The 19821-nt window shown below is 41.1% G+C and overlaps 1 protein-coding gene across 1 annotated transcript in view; it reads right to left on the bottom strand.

Moving 5' to 3' along the window:
• Nucleotides 1-15230, bottom strand: part of LOC122803172 (gamma-taxilin-like) — a 324309-nt gene extending 309079 nt beyond the window's left edge. The window contains exon 1 of the mRNA XM_044072787.1: nucleotides 15120-15230. Within this exon, the coding sequence (XP_043928722.1) occupies nucleotides 15120-15185 (66 nt within the window). The 5' untranslated portion in view covers nucleotides 15186-15230. The remainder of the gene's footprint in view (nucleotides 1-15119) is intronic.
• Between the last annotated feature and the right edge of the window lie 4591 nt (nucleotides 15231-19821).

Raw genomic sequence — 19821 nt, 5'->3', positions numbered from 1 at the left:
AACCTTCCCTGGTCCCTCTCCCAGGGCCTACCAGTAGCTCTCTATTGCCCACTGAGGGGACTCCATCAGCCACAGAAGACATGGCTAACCCCCAGTCTACAGTAGCTGTAAGTGCTACACCAGAGGGAATTAGGGTAAAAGATGAGGGGGTCTGAGCTACAACAGAAGGCCACAGCAGAGAGTCACCCACCTGCAGTTGAGGCCAACTGTTAGCCTACTGTGGTGGCAAAGGCCATCTGCTTAACATTCTTTTTACATCTAGAAGAACTGACCGTGGGACCAACAACTTGTTCCACGGTCAAGATAAAAACAGTGCCCATTTCCTAGGGAAAACTAGAATTAAATGCCAGTAAAACTACCAGTCCACAGAAGTTACTTTTTTGACAGAAAAAAATGCAATAGAAACCACTTTCAAGCACTATGGCACCCTACAGCAACAACAACAAAAAAAAAAAATAAACAATTTCTCCACAGAAAATTGCATCAGTTAGCTCACACTACTTTAAAATTGACAGAAGAAAACAGGTATTCCCTGTAAAAGTACATTACAGTCTTAAAACACTCAGTTAAAACACAACACTCCTAACTAAAATAACTTTCGTGAAGAGTAACAGCAACCATAAATATAACAAAACGGAAGTTCTCTCCTTAAAGGGAACTTATCTGTACAACAAAGGAAAGTACAGGCCAACTGTCTTTTTTTAGTTTGCTCACCTCAAGCTCCCCAACACTCTGGGCACGTGGAAGGTGCCCGGAAGCTTTTCAAGTGGGCTTGCTGTTGCATCCCTGGCAGGATATAAATAATATAGTTAAGGCTACTGCAGCAGTGATAAATGTGATCAGACTTTTTTCAGTGTTTCAATGGAAAATGGTTGAGACAGAAAAAAAGCAAGAGAGTTGACTACAAGAACTGAGAGCAAGTTGGAAAGGAAGCAGAGACTGGATTTGGGAGATGGAGAGAACAAGAATAAAACCAGCAACTCGGAAATTAACAAATGTGGGATTATAAAGCATTAATTAAATTTGTGAAACATGCCAGAAAAAGAAAACCTGGAAACATTAGACTGACTTTTGTTAAATTTGTAGGGGACTCTAAAGTATACACCCTACTTCATGCCATTAAAGTTGGAGGAACACTTAGGAGAGGGGATGAGGAAGGAGAGAGTCAAGTATAGCAAAACATTTGTTCTTAACAGTAATATCTGTATAGTGCATTATAACATGCAGATATGTTTTCTCAGTTCTTTTCAAGTGTAATGGGGATACTGAAGCAAACAGGTGCCCCTGTTTTTTTTTCTTATGTTTCTCCTTGTTCAGTTTTAAAAAAAAATGTAAGCATTGCTATGAAAAAAATAAATCTGTTCAAGAAAGTATGATGCAAGAAAAAATTATGTGCTTTTTTCATTAAGGAATGACTGTATTAAGGCTCTTGACTTTATCTAGTAAAAGGTTTTAATAGAAAGCAAATAAATAAAAAAGACCATTGAACGTAAAAAGAACTTGTGTACTTACCATAACGTTCCATGTGAGTTGTTCATCTTGCCTTCATTCTTTACTGATGGGTTCGGAGCTGATACCTTGACTCCAATACGGCCAATTGCAAAGCTTGAGGAAAAGTCCCTATCCCATGATGCACCTGGAACTACCTCAGATCTTGTTCGCTGCGTAGAATACCCTGTGTCATTCTTTCATTCCCAAGAAGGTATAGAAGAATTGAGCAACCTGGATGGATCCAACATCTTGGTCATCTAACAGCCAGGAGGGGGCTGCAGGGAGGGACGCAAGAAAGAAGGAGAGATGAACAACTCACATGGAACGTTATGGTAAGTACATAACTTCTTTATGCGAAGTTGTTCTATCTCGCTGTTAATTCTTTACTGATGGGTAGCGTCCCAAGCACCATCAACCTCGGGTGGCTCACTGGAGTACATTCCTCAGGAGCGTGGATCCAAAGGAGGTACCGTCCCTGGAGGCCTTGTCAACTTTGTAATGAGTGATAAAGGTATGAGGTTTTGACCAAGTGGCTGCTGCACAAATGTTATCAATGGGAAGTCTGGCAGAAAAAGCAAAACTGCTCTGGTTGAGTGAGCTTGAATCTTATGCTGCAACGGCATATTTGCAGCTGAATAGGCAAAGGTGATACAGATAACCATTTAGACAGAGTTGTTTTAGCCACTGGTCTACCCTTCCTGGAGTCCGAAAATGAAACAAAAAGCTGGTCTGATTTTCAGAAATCTTTTGTTCTATCCAAATAGAAATCTGAGCTGTCTGTGAACATCAAGTCTGTGCAACATATACTCTAAATTGTTCGAATGGTTGGGGAAGAAGACTGGCAAATCAATAATTTGGTTGAGATTGGTTTCAGTGCAAACTTTAGGCAAGAATGAGGGATTTGTTCTAAGTGAGACTGTCAGCATGGAATATCAAATAGGGAGGCTTGATAGATAAAGCCTGAAGCTCTGACACACTGCGGGCAGAAGTAATATCTACCAGAAAGATGGTCTTCCATGACAAAAATTTGAGGTCAAAAGAGGAAGCTGGTTTAAATGGCGGGAGAATTATGCGGGAAAATATGAAATTTAGATTCCATGGAGAATAATATTTTACAGGTGGTCCAATATGAAAATTCTCTATGAGAAAGGCTTTGGATAACTTGTGAAACATGATATTCAATCCTTCAAATCCAAGATGAAAATTAGAAATAGCAGCAAGCTGAACACGAACTGTTGCTACTGCAGCTCCTTTGTTAAAAATCATAGTCAAGAACTCTAAAATGAAGGCCATAGGGGCTTGGTAAGGATCATTATTATTTTTAGAGGCCCATACAGAATTTTTTTTTCCATTTGCCAAGATGTAGCTTCCTCGTAGAAGATTTATGAGAAGCTAAAATGATCTGTTTTGTCTCACTGGAGAGGTTATGGAATCTGGCTATGATGGGAATTGGAGCAGCCAAGCTGTCAGCCTCATGGACTGCAGAGAGGGATGAAGTTCCCCTGACGAGTGCATCAGAAGGTCTAGAACTGGGTCCAGAATTAAAGGGTCCTCCAGAAGATGAAAGTTGAAGGAAGCGGAACCAAATCTGACAAGGCCAATGAGGGGCAATAAGAATGATGGTCCTCCCCAGGGTTTTTGCTTTCAGTAGAACCTTGGGTATCAACAGGATTGGTGGGAATGCATAGAAGAGACCCAGAGGCCAATCGTGTACGAGTGTGTCCCTTGTGGCTTCTCCCGGAGGGGGAATCAGGGCAAAGTAGCTCCTGCATTTCGTGTTCATGTGACTAGCAAAAAAGTCGCAGCAAGGCTGGCCCTGAGGGACCACTCGTGGGGCAAAAAGATTGCTCTGCTCAGCTTGTCTGCTATCACGCTGGAATTTCCCTAGGATGTGCGTTGCCAACAGAAAGCGCTGGGTGGAAACAGCCCACTGCCAAACTGAGAGCCTTGCGACAACGGGAGTAAGACCTGGCTCCTCCTTTGTGCAAATACCAGACTACCGACATGGTCTGTCTGAATAGCAATCGTACCCAGAGGAAGACAGCCCTGAAAGTACTGCAATGCCAAAAGTACTGCTCTCATCTCCAGGACACGGATATGCAGACGTGTCTCAAGCAGTCAATGTGCCTTGGGCCATCTTTCCCTGAAAATGCCCCCCTCAAATCAGGGAAGCGTCTGTGTTCATTGTGGCCGCTGGCCGGGGTAGCACAAATGGACACCCTATCGTGACATGAATTGAGGTCAACCACCACTGAAGGTCCTTTTTGCAGGAATTTGTGATCATTATGTGAGACTTGGGAAGCTCTTGGTAAGACCATTGAGTGAACAAAAGCCATTGTAGTATCCACACGTGCATGCAAGCTAGTGGTAGGGCTAGAATTGCTGCTGCCATAATGCTTAATAATTTCAGAACTTCTGATGCTGGTGCTCTGTCTTTTGATATCAGAACGCTGACAAAAAAGAAAAGACTCATTCTATTGGAAGCCTTAGTGCGGTGGTGGTGGTGTCCAACTCTGCTCCTATAAAAGTAATATGCTGTGATGGCGACAAGGCAGATTTTTCTTCGTTGACTGTAATGCCCAGTTGATTGCAGAGTGAGAGTGGAATCCCTGGCTTGAAGAAGTTGATGCCTGGTGGTGGCGGAAAGGAGCCAATTGTCTAGGTACAGAAACACTTGGAATCCTAGACACCTCAGGCGAGCCGCGACCACTGCCATGCATTTGGTGAACACTCTGGGGGCTGTAGTGAGACCAAAGGGCAGGGCTTGAAAGTGGTAATGATTGGATCCCAGCTGAAAGCGCAGACCATCCCTGGATGGCCTGGCAATTTTTATGTGGTAGTACGCATCCTTGAGATCTATCGAGCACATCCAATTGTCTTTCCCTAAGAAGGGGAGTATAGACTTAAGCGTGACCATCCGGAACTTCTCTCTTTACATATCTGTTCAGTCGCTGGAGGTCCAATATGGGTCTCAAGTCCCCTGTCTTCCTTGGAACCAAAAAGAATCTTGAGTAAGTTCCAAACCCTGTCTGGTCTGCTGGGACTGGTTGGAGGACTCTTTTTGATAGCAACGTTTGGACCCCTATTGTTGCCTGTTCCCTGTAACTGGGTGGAATGTCCAGGATTCTCCTTGCGAGTGGAGGGGTGTGGTAAATGGAACAAAGTATCCTCTGGAAATGATACTTTGTACCCAGCTGTCTTGTTTTGAGCCAGGCATCTGGATACAAAGATAAGTGACCCCCGACTGCCTCCAGAGCAGGACAGTCAGGCCTCCTTTCAGGAGTGCTGGTAAGGCTTCCCAGAGAAGTGATCCGTGTTGCCCTGCTGTTGCGGACCCCCTCTACCACGATGGCGGCATCTTCCATTAAATTGCTCCCTCCTCTACCTCTGGAGGGGGGTTCACCACGTGTGTGTCCTGAAAGGCACCATGGGCTTTTCAGAACAACATTTTTCCTCCCCTTTGGAGCTTTAGGGTAGGGTAGGGGTGGAAAAACAGACCCTGATGGCATAAGGTTTCCTTCACTTTAGGCCCAAAAAGGGATGAGCCATCAAAGGGAGTGTTGACGAAGGATGACTTGAAGGGCTCCTCGAAGGAACACAGGTATATCCAGGAGTCTCCCCTAAGAGAACTCCTGTACTTGCTGCTCTACTCGTTCCATCAGCTGCATAAGAGATAGGAGGCACATGGATGAGTTGACTATAGAATTAAGGGTAGCAAGCTGGGCGGCTACTTTGTCTGAAGCTCCTGCAGCTACTGTACCCTGAAGAGCATCTCCTAGCTCACTAAGATCTCTTTGTAACCTGGTTAAATAGTTGAGCAAATGAAGAGCAAAAGGTCGCCGAAATAAACATGCGCTTCCCATATCTATCCATAATTCTGGAGGCTCTGTTAGGAGGATGGATAGACTAGGAAGTTTCAGATATTTCCTTTTTGGTGGCATCAACTGGAACACCTTTTATTAGAAAAGATTTGTCAAGAGGGGCAGAAATGAATTTATTAGGCCTCCTAAAAACAGGCTCCATAGTATCTGCAAGGTAAAGTAGCTGATGAAAACTTAGATGTGCGATTTCAAATGGCAACTTAAACGCAATGGAATGGCCAGGTTTAAATTATACTCGTTCTCTGCAGCCTGTATTAAAGTTAAGGCATTTCAATATTAATCAAATTGTTTTAATAGGATATTAGTGATGACATGATTGCTTTATTTTTTAATTGTGCAATGTTGCCTGCATTTTTAGTTCTGATGAAGTTCTCCAAATTGTAAGAACTAAAATCCGCCAACTCACTGTACTCCCGCAAACTGTTCCCTATTACCTTTCTTCCCAGTCACACCTCCAACATTTGCTACCCACCTGAGATGAAGTCTACTTGGGGTATAAAAATATCTGTGCAAACATTTCTCAGCAAAAATCCTAGCTATTCCAGATTCTGTTGCATATTTGGGAGACATTTATATATCCTCCCATTGTCTCTTTGTGAATTGCTTATACAATCTCCCTTCCCAATCCTTTCTAACCTCCTCCGATTGATTCTTATATCATGCAATATTTTATATGCTCTAATAATTATTCCTTTTTTTATAAACGGCAGCTTCTGTTCTAGACTCTACTAGAACTTCTACCAATGCTGGTCTTTTTGTTTAGGACCTCCCTATTTTTTTTTCTTTGGCTATATTCAAGACATCAATCCTTATTAATAGGGAAGGCAATCTCTAACCTGCAGTCCAAATAAATTATTGGCCTCTTCCCGTTCTATACATTTCCCTCTCTAGTTATTTGCTCCCAGTACCTTGGTTCCCTCCAAAACATTCCAGCCCCCTTTTACCTACTGTCTATATCCCTAACGGCAGTCATCCCTATTGGCAGAATTGCCTCTCCATTCCCGTGTTTGCTGTAGTAGCAAAAAGTATCCTAAGATCTAAGCTGTGTGTTACTAATTATAGCACTGACATTTACAGGACAGAATTAATCATCCCTTTTATTCTTCACCTTTGCAACCTGCTTGCTCATTTTTACTTTCTTTTTTGGACCTTCAAACCTTAAATATCCCTGTCCCCAGAATCTACACTACCTTCCCTTCCACCACTGTACCCAGTACTTCATTGTGAATTTACAACTAGCATTTGTTCACATTCGAACAGTTAAGCATCATTAAAACTCAATTTCTTCGATTGCTTTGCAAATACATTCTTCTCTCTCACAGCTTTCTATTTCATTTTTTTTACAACTTCCCTGTTCACACTTCCACATTCTCTTCATTATATTCAATCAAAATCATTGCTTCCAAACTTCCACTTGAGAAGCTTGTAATTCAGCCTCCGTACCAACACTATTCTTTACCCGTTTCACAATTACGCATTTACCAAACATTATTTCACTATGGGTTCGACTTCAAAGATGTTGGTACATTGAGTAACAACTTAATTCTAGCGCTCCCAGTGTAAAAACAAACTCAGCAGACAAGACCAGTACACTTATGTTTATGGGTAAATTTCAGTAACTGGCTAGTAAGTGTAAAGCCTGGAAAAAAAAAAAAAAAAATCACAAAAAATGAGGAAGAAACGCTGACCGGGGGAAGTTCTACAGCTGTTCAGCAAAAAGCAATGCAACCCCATACAGGAATTCCAGTAACCTACAGGAAGAACTGCACACAAACCTGGTTAAAATAAACGAGACACTGATTGTGTGAATTTGATAAAGGTTTTCAGGATGGTTACTTGGCAGAATACCTTAGACAAAGGAAGAAAAAAAAAAAAAAAAGGAGTACGCACAGTACTTGCAATAGGAGCTCCAATCGTGATAGAAGAAGCTTAAAAAAAAAAAAAAGAGAAGATGATGTTACTGGCAAGGGAGGTGGGATTACACTGGCAAGTATTTATATTCCACCTAAAACTGCTATAATGGAGCTTAAGAAAATGTATTTAATTTATTTGACATTTGCTGACCGGGATAGTCTGACTGGGACAAAGCCCCTTTTCAGTGCAGGCCCGGGGAGAAAAGCTCCAACAGTACAAATATAACAGAGATGCATGTTACAATAAATGTATAATAGAATAAGATAGGACTAAGAATATTGATCAGTTACTAAATTGTAGATAACACGAGGAGTAGATAGTACAGCGGAAGTCAGGAACAGAGAGGAGTAATAGTAGTAGAAGAGAGAGTCAGGTGCTTATTAGGTTGACGAAGCAGGTTAATTGGAGAAAGAAAACAGAGTAAAAGGAGGTAGAGCTGGGAAGGAGAGAGAAATAAAGAAGGAGAGATGGAGAGGACTGGATTCTGGGAGAAAATTATTAAATTATTTAAATTCTGTAAGAAATAAGTCAGTTTTCAGCAAGTTATATAATTAGATTTGCAACAATGAAGCTGCATCGGGGGGTGGGGGGTGCCAAGAAAGGATGATAGATTTTTGAAGAAATTTGTGAAAGTACTTGGTATGGAAGATGTGAATTCAGTAATAGGAATTTGGGGTGAATTTGCATACTATTTCCCAAGACAGATAATATACATTTCACAGGAACATGTGCATTTAATTGAAGGTCTTGATACACACCTAATGACTAATTTCAGATCATGTGTCAATAATAACCAAAATAAAACAGGGTAATGAAATAAAAATGAGACAAATGAGAGGAATTTAAGAACAGTGGGTGGTGGAGGTTATTCAGGTGCTATTAGAGAGGATAGAAGTTTCTTCTGAAAATATAGCTAGGGAGTGGGATAAAATTAAGGTGGAGTTTAAAAATGGGGCGGAAATAAAAAAAAGGGAGCTATGGTCAAGAAACTACACAAATTACTTAGAGGAACTCACAAATGTACTGCTGAACAGGGGGAACCTCACAGAACAAGAAAAGGATCAATTGCAGAATGTTAAGCAGAAAATAACGGGTTACCTCGATAATATGCACGAGTTTAGAAAGGAATGCTGTTAAGTATTTTGACAAGACAGCACAAAAACCTTTAGCACAACAACTCAGGCAACAGAACGTAAAAAGGGTTGTCGCCAAGCTTAGGGAGCCTATAACAAGGAAGATAAAGAGACCCTGTAGTATTAGAAATATTTTGGAAAGTCTATGAAAATTTGTATAAAGCAGAGAAATATGGAAATCAAGAAGAGATAGAAATGGAAATGTTTATGGAAGAATTAAATACGCCAAGGTTAGAGGGAGAGGAGGCTCAATTATTAAATGGTTAGGATAGGAGGAGAGGAGATATAAAAATTGTGACGTATAACCAACCTACAGGAAAATCCCCAGGAAGAGATGGTATTCCTATGGAAGTTTGGAATGTAAGGAGGAACTGAAAAATCTGGAAGGTTTTAACAGAAGTACCAAGATCCTAGAAGAAAGCAGTGACAGCTGCAATATCTAAAGATGGTAAAGATCTATCAGAACCAGCGTCATACAGGCCCATTTCAATACTAAACCATGATTATAAAAAAAAAAAAAAAAAAAAAAAAAAAGTGTTCATGTCTATAATGGCTAAAAGATTGGCAAAAGAAACGCCAAAAATGATAAATTTGGATCAATGTAGTTTTGTGGAGGGGAAACAAACATTTGACAACATTAACAGAACAATGCTGATCCAGAAGGAAACTGAATGCAACAAAATACCACTGTTCGTGGGTCTTGATGCACAGAAAGCATTTGACAGGGTAAGATGAGACTTTATGAGCAGGGCAATGGAAGCATTTGCATTTCCTGAAAAAAATTATAAGGTTGATTAGGAGTGGATGGGATCCTCCCTGACAAATTTCTGCTTGAGCAGAGGAACCAGTGTCCCTCCTTCCCCTTTGTTATTTGCATTATATTTATAACCACTATCAAAGAAAATAAGGGACTGAGAAATTAAAGGATGCAACTGGTATGTAATCAAGAAAGGTCTGCTCTATTTGCAGATATTTAATATCCAACAAAACCAGAAAGAGACCAGGTACCAACTCCCTTATATACTGTAATAAATAAACATACAAATCTGTAATTGCACTTCCATTGTCCAATTATCCCCCACTTTAACAGTCTAGCCAAAGACAATACCGTCCTCTCCCCAACAGAACACACCAAACTACTCTGTGTTGAGACTGATAATCTCAGATTTGACACACACACTTTTTCTTACCATAAAAAAGTTCACAAAAAACTAGGTGCATTGTACAGAAAAATCATCCCTCACCAAGACAGCCAGAATTTCTGCTGCCAATTCCCACCTAATCTCCACTTCACTCTACACCTCTCCTATACTTACCTAACTTAGACAAACAGACCTAAACAAGCTCAAGGCTTGCTACAATAAAATTGCTAAATTTGCCACCGGTGCATCTTAAATTGCAACCACCACTGTATCTCACTTAAGAGAACTTAGGATCCCTCAACTTCAACTGAATCAACTCTCCCTTGCCCACAAAACATTCTCCAACCCTATTGCTCCACTAGACCTCTATGCTCCAGCAGCAAAAATCTTTGTGACCAAACCCAAGAACTCAGCGGGAGAAGCACTATTCTCCTGCGTCATTATCCACAATCTCCCTCCTCTATAACCACTCTACCTTCTTGCAATTACTTCAAGACTGCACCAAAAACTCACTTAAAGTGTCTGGTTATGCCCATGCATCAATCCCGACTAGTAACTGTCCTTTTACCTCCCCTTCCCCTCCCCTAGCCACCATGCCTCTCACAGTCTGATCATTGCATTCCTTCCCCCTGCAGGCTATGGCTCACCCTTCACCCTCCCCATCCCTCTTCACTCACTCTCTCAGACCTGTTATAACAGGCTTAATTACCTCACCATCTCAACCCCAAATACATATCCAACTGACTTACACCTAGCTTCCTCGCACTACCACATAAACTACTCAGTCTCCTCTCTTACTCCTCTATATTCCCTTCCATCCCACTAGCCCTTCTAGCTTGTTCCACCTTTGTGTGGAGCTTCTGCTTTATATCTACCCAAGTTTAGTGCAATATTTGTATACAAGATTTAGGTATACGAGTTTTAGAACAGTATCTGTTTGAGCTTAGTACTATTCCTAGCCTTTAGCTAGATAATACTGTTTCATACTGTATGTATAGCTATTTTTGCTGCAGTATATATTATTTGCTATTGTATGTATATTCAATTATTCATGTACACTGATGCTCATTTATTTTTCTGTGGAGCTTTTCTCCCTGGACCTCCACTGAAAAAGGACCCGTGTCCTGTTGGAATTTCTACAGAATCGAGGCCACAATGTCTAAAGTCTTACTTCCTGAATATTGACAATATCAAGACCAGAAAATAAATAAATAAATAAAAAGGTAATTGTTGTGTAGTATACTGTTAAATGGTATGGTATCTCTTTAAGGTTAAGGAGATGTTTAGTAAATAAAGGTACAGCGGCTGTTAAGGTCAGAGGTGTTGCTCTGCTGGGTTTGTATGCAGTTGTACGAGGTCTGAATACACGTTCTAGTCGTTGCAATGGAAGGGTAAGTGTGCTATATGGACCTGACAGTATACATAAAAATTATTCTTAAAACACCAGTATATTCATAAGTGTTAGTGTTGGTTTGTAGCTGTACAGCACAGAACGGTATATTTACCATCTTCTTCAGTGTAGTGGAATTTTGGAGTTGATATATTTAAAATTAGCAGGGAGTGTGGGAGCACAGTCCCTTACATGGGGGGGGATGCAGGGGGGCTTGCCTCCCTGCTTAACATAGAGAGATAGATGGTGGTTTGTTTTTATTTTGTAGTAGTGTAGGGCAAGAAGGTTAGGTTTTGCTTGTTTAGTTTTTAGATTTTCAGTGTCGATGTTATGAACTTTCAGGATATAGGAGTTTACACATTGTGGTCGCAAGGTTTTGTAGTTCAGGATTTTGGTATTTCGATATTTGAAGGTAAATCCACACACACACACACACACACACACACACACACACACACACAATTTGTTAACCAGGTTGGTCCAACTGAGACAGAGATAGAAGCCAATTTTCAGTGGAGACCAGAAGAGAAAAGCTCCAGAGTTGCACAGAGTAAACAAGAGACACATACGTGAAAAAGAAACACATAAAGTGTACATAAAAATAACATGAAATACTTATGGTAGTTTTACAAAAAAAAATGTGTGGTGGTAATTAGATAAAATTAAGTAGTGAAATAAGAGAGAAAAAGAAACAGGTCAATAGTGAAATTTAAATGTATACATTGCACACACAAATACACTCACACACACACTTTGCAACGCAAGCAGTTGCCAAATACTAACCACACACAGAGATCAAAGACAATGCACTACCAATCTCTGAACACAACTATTCCACTCTTCCAACTACACTTTCAATAAGTAATTTGTGAGGAAATCTAAGCCCCTTTACACCCCAACAAATACATGGTCACAGAACAAGTACATACCATCCCCACTGGGAATCACCACTAACACAACATGTATCACTATCACAGTAATGAGTGCTCAATGTATTTTATTAACAGAACTTTAAGTGGCCAGCTAGCATTCATTGGCACCAGGACTTGGCTGGCTTAATACATCACTACCTGTGACACTAAAACATATCACTTTAACACGTATGTAACCCAAATACTGCACATACACTACGTGCATATAACAAAAACACATACATTTATACAACACACAGATATACTACATGTACACTTTTATGTATGGATATATATATATATATATATATATATATATATATATATATATATATATATATATATATACACACACACACACACATTAAATATATTTCTTTGAACTGACAGTCCAACTGGAGAGGACCCTTGTCAAAAGGAGCCTTGAGAAGAAACATTTGCATACACTGACAAAACAGCAGGTACTGACAATTACGAAATACATAACAACCAACAGCAATGCACAAGTTATTTGACAAACCAAGTAAAGCAGGAATGCAGGATAAAAGTTTATTCCGGTACCTCGGCCCCAACAGCCTTCAAAGGAATAATTATTCCTTTGAAGGCTGTTGGGGCCGAGGTACCGGAATAAACTTTTATCCTGCATTCCTGCTTTACTTGGTTTGTCAAATAAAAAAAAATTACGAAATACATTTCAGAGCAGTAAAATTACTATATTCACAGAAAAAAGAAGGCACACTAGCAGCTACAATATGCATTACACACCATCCATTCTAAAACATACACACATGTACATATGCATACATAAAAGATTTACATTGAATATAAGATGTCGAATATAATTCTGGTTTGTTCTGCAGGTAAACTTGTACTGGTATATCTCAAGTTGCAAACTTGATGAAATGCTACAGTACAATCTATAGTACAAGTAACATATGACCCAGACCTCCACATTTTCCATTTACCCAATTTGTCCTCGTTGGGGGGGGGGGGGTTACTACTATGCTCTCTCTCTCCAATGACCAACCTCAGGAGGTGTCCAATTACAACTCTATCCAATACAAATTAAAATACCTAACCCCAAGTACCCCCACATGATGCAGAAGAAAAAAGCCCAACTGGATGAGGAGTGTTCGAATAGTGTCATGGGCACAGGAACAACTGGGTAGGGGATGATAGTGAAATACCAACCCATCACACATCGGTGGTACACACACATGCATGTGGAGGAAGTAGGATGTCTTTCAATGACACACATGCTCACCTTCAACCAAAACAGGCAGTGATGGGGCTTAATCAGAAATGTACTAATTGCTGAGATGCTCCAAGGGCACAAACAGCCCCAGTGGCTCTGAATAAGCCCCCTTCCCATCTCTCTCTCAATCATCTTAACAGGACTCCACAGTGACAGGGAACAAGTGAGTTCACGACTCGTGTTACGGTTTGATGGTTGGCAAATACAGACTGGAAAAAAAAAGTACTGTAACATCAACATTACAAAAACTCCCACACTACATATTTTCATTAATCCATATATTTTTAAAAGTACATATCACTTGTGAAAAATAAAACTGAAAAAGCAACAAAAAAGCAAAATGGATTTCAGTGAGATATACATACAAAACACTAATTATGAAAAGCTTATCATACTTGGCTACTAGGTTATTCATTTCAGTTTTAGGAATCAGAAAAAAAAAAGTTTTTCTACACATGAAATTTTCTTTTACAGAGTACATGCTCAGTATTATATTTGCGTATACTTCGTCTGAACTAAGTTTTTTTTGTTTTTTTTACAGCTATTCACTTGGTTGTCAAATTACCCACATATAAAAAGCATCACTCTGTTTGTTATGGTGTTTGCAGTACAAATCTACCTGCCTTAATTTTTGATACTCGTCTTTGAATATGCAGACTACTGATGAAAGAATGTGTGCAGCAAAAAATATGTTTATTGCTATATCCCGATATATCTCTAAACTCAAATATAAAAAACAAACATACACTCGTGATGACACGATTTTAAATATATTCTAAAACTATGCACGGAGTTAAGAAGAACAGAAAGTTCCTTGGCAGAAGTATTTAATGCAATATTAGAACAGAGTGCGTGAATTAAAGTATCATCGTAGAAGTCTAACTGCAACGGATATTATTTTTCTGATGAAAATAACTTTACAGCAACCATCTTGACATTTGATCACCCCTTGCAAGGAGGACAGACGGTAAATGATATAAAAACACAACAGCATTAAAGTTAAACCCTGACCCCTATAGCAAATGACAAAGTCAAGAAAAACTACACAGCATGCCTACGTCAACAACGAATCACCTAGGCACATGTTACTAATTTACACATGATGGTAGCCAGTGTTTTGTAAACACTAGATAAATGTTTTGCTTGCACTGACGGTGGTCAATCGTAATCAATCACGCGTATAAACAAAGCTACTGTGGTCTGTAAAGTTATAAACTCAAAATCCCGTTTCCACCTTTCAAAAGGCAAGTGAACACTGCAGTCACCCCACGTGGTTTAAAACCGATCCATTCGCCACACTTTGCTTTTCAGCACACGGAAACTCAAGACTATTAGGTTCCACAGAAAAAAAAATACTATGAAAACTAGCCCAATACGTCTCAATTAAGAATAAATAAAATGCAACTTAATAAAAAGCAATCTCGAGACATCCAAAAAAATCAGTCCATAACGATTCTTAACAATGACTGAACATCAATACAACATCGGAAGTACCTGACGTTTAAAAGCGTTGGGAGAACAGAACCAGCAAAAATTACATCTACACGTTTCAATTAACTGCAGTATACTTCAGCTAATAAATAATTCCGCAGAATATCAATCTGAACATACCAAAGAAACAGTTTGAAGAACATGAGAACTACTAACCCTCGCCGAATTTTAACACCTGAAAAAGGACGTCCAAGTTCTCTTCTATTTCCCCGAAATACTACACACCAGTGTCAATGCTAACTACACCCCGCGCTCTTTAACCTTGGTGACATACCATCCCCACTCATACACCTGCAAATTCTAAAGCATACGCCTTTAGCAAGCCCATCCCAGGGAGCTTCCGTCTATGTTGCGGTGTTTCTGTACATCTATTAACAGCTCACAACATATATGACTACAGATCTCACGCAACCTACATCCCAATGTAAGGAGACTATGTTTGTATTTACACGACAACCGCCTTCATTGCCTCCACCTGCCATAATACCATCAGGTTCACTCTGTATCATACCTCAGTACTACCGATATGTAAGTTGAGACTAGCCGCTCCAACACTATCCCGTACTTGAGTCGCCATGTTGTGACGAAAGCAAAATGATTGCCAAGTAGGTCTGTGCGGGAATCAGAGACAAGAAATATGACCAATGGCAAAACAGGTGGAGTGTCATGTGATTCATATTCCGTGGTGGTGGGGGTGCTAGGTATTTTGTAAAAAAAAGTTAGAAAAATAATACAAACTAATGAAGTGTTTATTGTCATGCGAATATTCATCCACTTTATCTTGTAAGGCACTTGCATATCTTATTTATCTTTCATCCCTGCTGTGTTGGTCTCTTGAGACATGTAATCTTATTTGTCCGTAGCAGAGGACAAGTATATTTCTTGCTAATGTTCTTTTAAAAATTATATAATGTGGTTTACATATAAACATTGTCTCCTGACTTGTATTCTGCTCTCACCTATGCTCTGTCGTTACTCCAGCATCTATTCTTATTACAAGAATGTATAGTAGGAACAGTTGTATTATAAAATATGAGGTTATACCTTGTAAATAAATCTGCGCACAAATGTCATTATTCTGTTTAATAAATGTACACGTTTGTAATTTAAGATTTTTTTCAATGTTTCTTTGTTATACCCATTATGCAGAACCATAAGTAAACTAAATAGTCAATATGCTTCAAATGTCCAAAGTGGGACTTTTTTAAGACAAAATATGGCTATTGGTGAGAGATGGCCCACATCTTTAACCAATGTACAGGGTTTGTTTTCATAGGTTCATACTAGGCTATCTGCCCTAGGGCATTTTTAAGCCTAGCCAGAGTGTGTTTGGCTTTCGCCACCCATTTTAAATGAATTTTGCTATGCCCTTTTTCGAGGTTAGTGTACTGTGCCTCTGTCTAACAGTGACACGGAAGTGATACCCGGGGTAAACCTACAATCTCCCATCCACTCATCAAGTTTCCTCTTGAAGAGAGTCAATGAGGGACTCTGCCTAACCTGGACTGGGATTTTATTCCAGAGTGAAGGGAGCCTCTGGGTTATGAATCTGTCCCTCCAGCATGTCCTATTTATTTCAGTGCTGAGGTTCAAGTCTCTCGAGCACGTAGCTCGATGGGATTTGGATTTTCTGAGGTGCAGCATGTCCATTAATTCCGGGTTGGACATGGCTTTATACGTCAGGCACAAATCACCTCTGAGCAGGCGGTATGCCACTGAGTAGAGCTGGAGTTTCTTTAACCGGGAAGCATATGGCATCGGTTTGAGCCCTTTGATCCTCTTGGTGAGGTACTTTTGGGGTCTTTCCAGTTGCTGCAGGTGTCTGGTAAGGTACATCCCAAAAGGGGCACTGTATTCAATTATGGGCCTGATGAGGGATGAGTAAAGAGGCACGATGACCTCCCCTGATCTAGATGTGAATCCCTTCATGATTAGGTGGGCTATATAAAATGTTTTTCTAACCACTTTGGCCACGTGGTTTTCAAATGAAAGATTGCTATCAACTTGGGTCCCCAGGTCCCTAATTACTTCTTCCATACTTAATGGATTACCACCTATGTGGTAATTTGTGGGCACTTTGTTTTTGCCAAAGGGGATGACTATACACTTTTTGGCGTTTAGCTTGAGGCCATGGCTCTGGCACCAGTTGTCTGTTTCTATGAGGCCCTTTTGTAGGATGCTTGTGTCAGCTGGAGAGTCAATTATGGCACCTAGTTTGCAGTCATCTGCGAACTTGGTCAGCCACAGTCCTTCCGTGTTGGCCTGTACCTCCGAGAAATATATACCGAAAAAGAGAGGTCCCAGGACGGAACCTTGTGGGATGCCACTTGTAACTGGCTTGGAGTCTAACATGGCTCCAGCAATTCTAACCATGTGGGTTTTGTCCTTGAGCCAGTTTGCAACCCATCTAGTGACATAGGGGTTTATATTTAAGCTGGTGAGCTTATCTATAATGCCCGAGTGGGGTAGTGTATCGAAGGCTTTTGCGAGGTCCAGGTAGGCTGTGTGGACCACCTTCCCCTCGTCAATGGCCTTGATGACTGTTTCAAAGAAATCGACCAGGTTTAAGAGGCAGGATCTGCCCTTAACAAAGCCAAACTGGGTAGGATCCAGTGTCTGTAGGTCCCCAATATCTTTATTTATGAGGTCCATGATGATCCTTTCCATAGCTTTGCAGACCAAGCTAGTCAGGCTTATGGGGAGATAGTTTCCAGGATCCGTGGAGGCACCACCTTTGTGGAGAGGGACCACTGTTGCTGTACGCCACTCTTTGGGTACATATCCTGTAGTAAGGCTGAGATTGAACAGTAGTTTTATGTTTGGGTTTAGCTCTTCTTGGAGTTCATGTAGGACGCAGCCCGGGACACCGTCTGGTCCCATTGATGCTGTGTTTTTTGCTTTGGAGAGGACGGCTCTTACCTGAGCATCTGAGATGTCAGGGGGGCAGCACTCTGCTGGGATAGATATCTCCCCATTTGGTGGGGGAGGGTTTGCGCTGAACCTGTCAGCTAGAATGTTGGCAATGTCTGTGGGTTTGGTGTATTTTTTGTCATTTTGGACTAATTCTGAGCATATCTGGGAATTCCCACCCAGGTTCCTAACATAATTAAAGAAAGCCTTGTGATTATCCTTACTGTCCTGTGCAATTTTTCTCTCGAAGCTGGCCTTAGACGATTTTATGAGTGCCCGTAGTTTTTTGCTAATACTGATCAGAGATGCCTTCCCTTTTTTGGGATTTTGCTCTATCATGTAGTAGCTTCCTCCTTCTATTGTATAGTTTGTTTATGGCTGGGGTCCACCAGACAGGGCGCTTGCCTTTGGAGGATTGGGTCTTGGTTTTATTTGGGATTGCATGATCCATGCATTCCTGAAGGTGTTCATAGAATGCGTTTATAAAGGATTCTGCGGTCTGGGCTGTATTTTCCACAGGCTCGGGGGCTTTGAAGGATTTCACCTCAGTTTTGAGGAGTGTGAAATTTGCTTTAGAGAAGTTTTTCACTGTGGTTTTCTGGGCAGGGGGTGGGGTAGAGATGTGAATATCCAGTGAGATTAGTTTATGGTCTGATCTTACCAATGAGGGATACACTTCTGGTCTGGAGCATAGAGCTCCAATGTTGGTGATGATCAGGTCCAGTATGTTTTCCCCTCTTGTGGGAGTGGTAACAAGTTGTTCCATAGCATTTGAGTTTATAAATTCTAGGAACCTTTGTGCTAGGTTGTTGGAGCTAGAGTAATGCTCCCAGTCTATGTTTGGGTAGTTGAAGTCGCCCAATATAATGGTGTTTGGAGAGACCTTCATATTTTCCAGTGTTCTCAGGAAGGCTGAGTGGGGTTCCTGGGTTTGGGAGGGTGTTCTGTAGCAGGCTATAAACTGGAAGGCAGTTTTACCCACTGTTAGTTGCACATGGATAGTCCCTGATGCTTCGTGCTGTGCCACCAACCTGGAGGTGTGGGTATCATTGACGAATATTGATACTCCCCCTCCTTTTGTGGCTCGGTCCAAGTTTTGGGGCTGAAAAGCATGGCATGAGGTATAACCTGGTAGTGCTAGGGTGCTCTCGGGAGCCTTGAACCAGGTTTCTGTTACTGCACAGATATCGATGTTCTCCATGCTAAGGAGAGTTTCGAGTGCATGCATCTTGAGGTTTAGACTTCTGGCGTTGAGTAGCATTACTCTTAGTTTCTTATCCCTTGTGATACCTATGGAGGTGGGTTTGTCTTTTGAGCCTTGCCTAAAAAAGGCACTATGGGGGTGGCAAGAGCCTTTGCCAATATCTGAAAGCCCAGGGGTGACAGGTGCAAGCCGTCCCTAGTGAAGCATCGTGGCTTGTCGAGCATATCATCCCAAGCTGACAGGCATTGGATCCCCTTTGAATGATACCAATACTTAAGCCAATTGTTGAAATTGATCATCTTGTCTTCATATTGTGGCATTATTCTTGGTGAGGGTAAGATGCTACTCAAGGTCAGGGTCATACCGGCCTTGGCTACATGCTCAGAGAGCTCCTCTATGTCTCTTTTCATGTAGTCCAGGGTGGTACGTCTCAGGTCATTCACACCAGCATGGACAATGACTGAGTCATATTTGTACTTGCCTTGGAGTGACCTGACTGCTTGTGTTATGTGGCAGATCCTAGCGCACGACAGGCAGCTTACCATGACCTTTTCCTTGTTCAGCCTGGTGAGCGGGACATCAGTGTGCCTGACGATAGAGTCACCTATTACAAGTGTATCAGGTGTGTTGTTTAGCCTTAAGGGCTGTGACTGTTCGGCACACTGGCTCTGTGAGCTATGTGTTACACGTGTTTTGTTTTGGGGTAGCGGTTGCTTGGGTGTCTGCTTTGGAGGTCTCTGCTGCTTAGGCAGATTTTTATTTAGAGCCTCCGAGTATGTTTTTGTGTGATTATGTGTTTGGTTTGCTGTTGTGGTAGGTCTGTGTGAGACTGGAATTGTAGTGAGTGTGGTTTCCTTCTCCTCCTGAGTTGTTACGCCAGTACTGAGTTGAGAGAGCTTAGCCTCCAGTTTGGCTGTATGGTTGCATCTCTCACATGTGTTGGAATTTGTTGGGAGGAGGAGAAGGTTGTCTGTGTACATGAGGCAGTTGTAACATTGCCTCAAGATTCCCAGGTTCACCAGCTGGACCGGAGAGGAGACTGACAACTGACCTTTGGACATGCTAGAATAGTATTTGGGAATTCCTTTATAATTGAAAA

This window comes from Protopterus annectens, chromosome 5.part1, assembly GCF_019279795.1.
Source record: "Protopterus annectens isolate FY-2018-M chromosome 5.part1, PAN1.0, whole genome shotgun sequence".
Taxonomy (NCBI): domain Eukaryota; kingdom Metazoa; phylum Chordata; order Ceratodontiformes; family Protopteridae; genus Protopterus; species Protopterus annectens.
The sequence above is the reverse complement of the archived record's forward strand: the minus strand, read 5'-3'. Positions and strand labels throughout refer to the sequence as shown.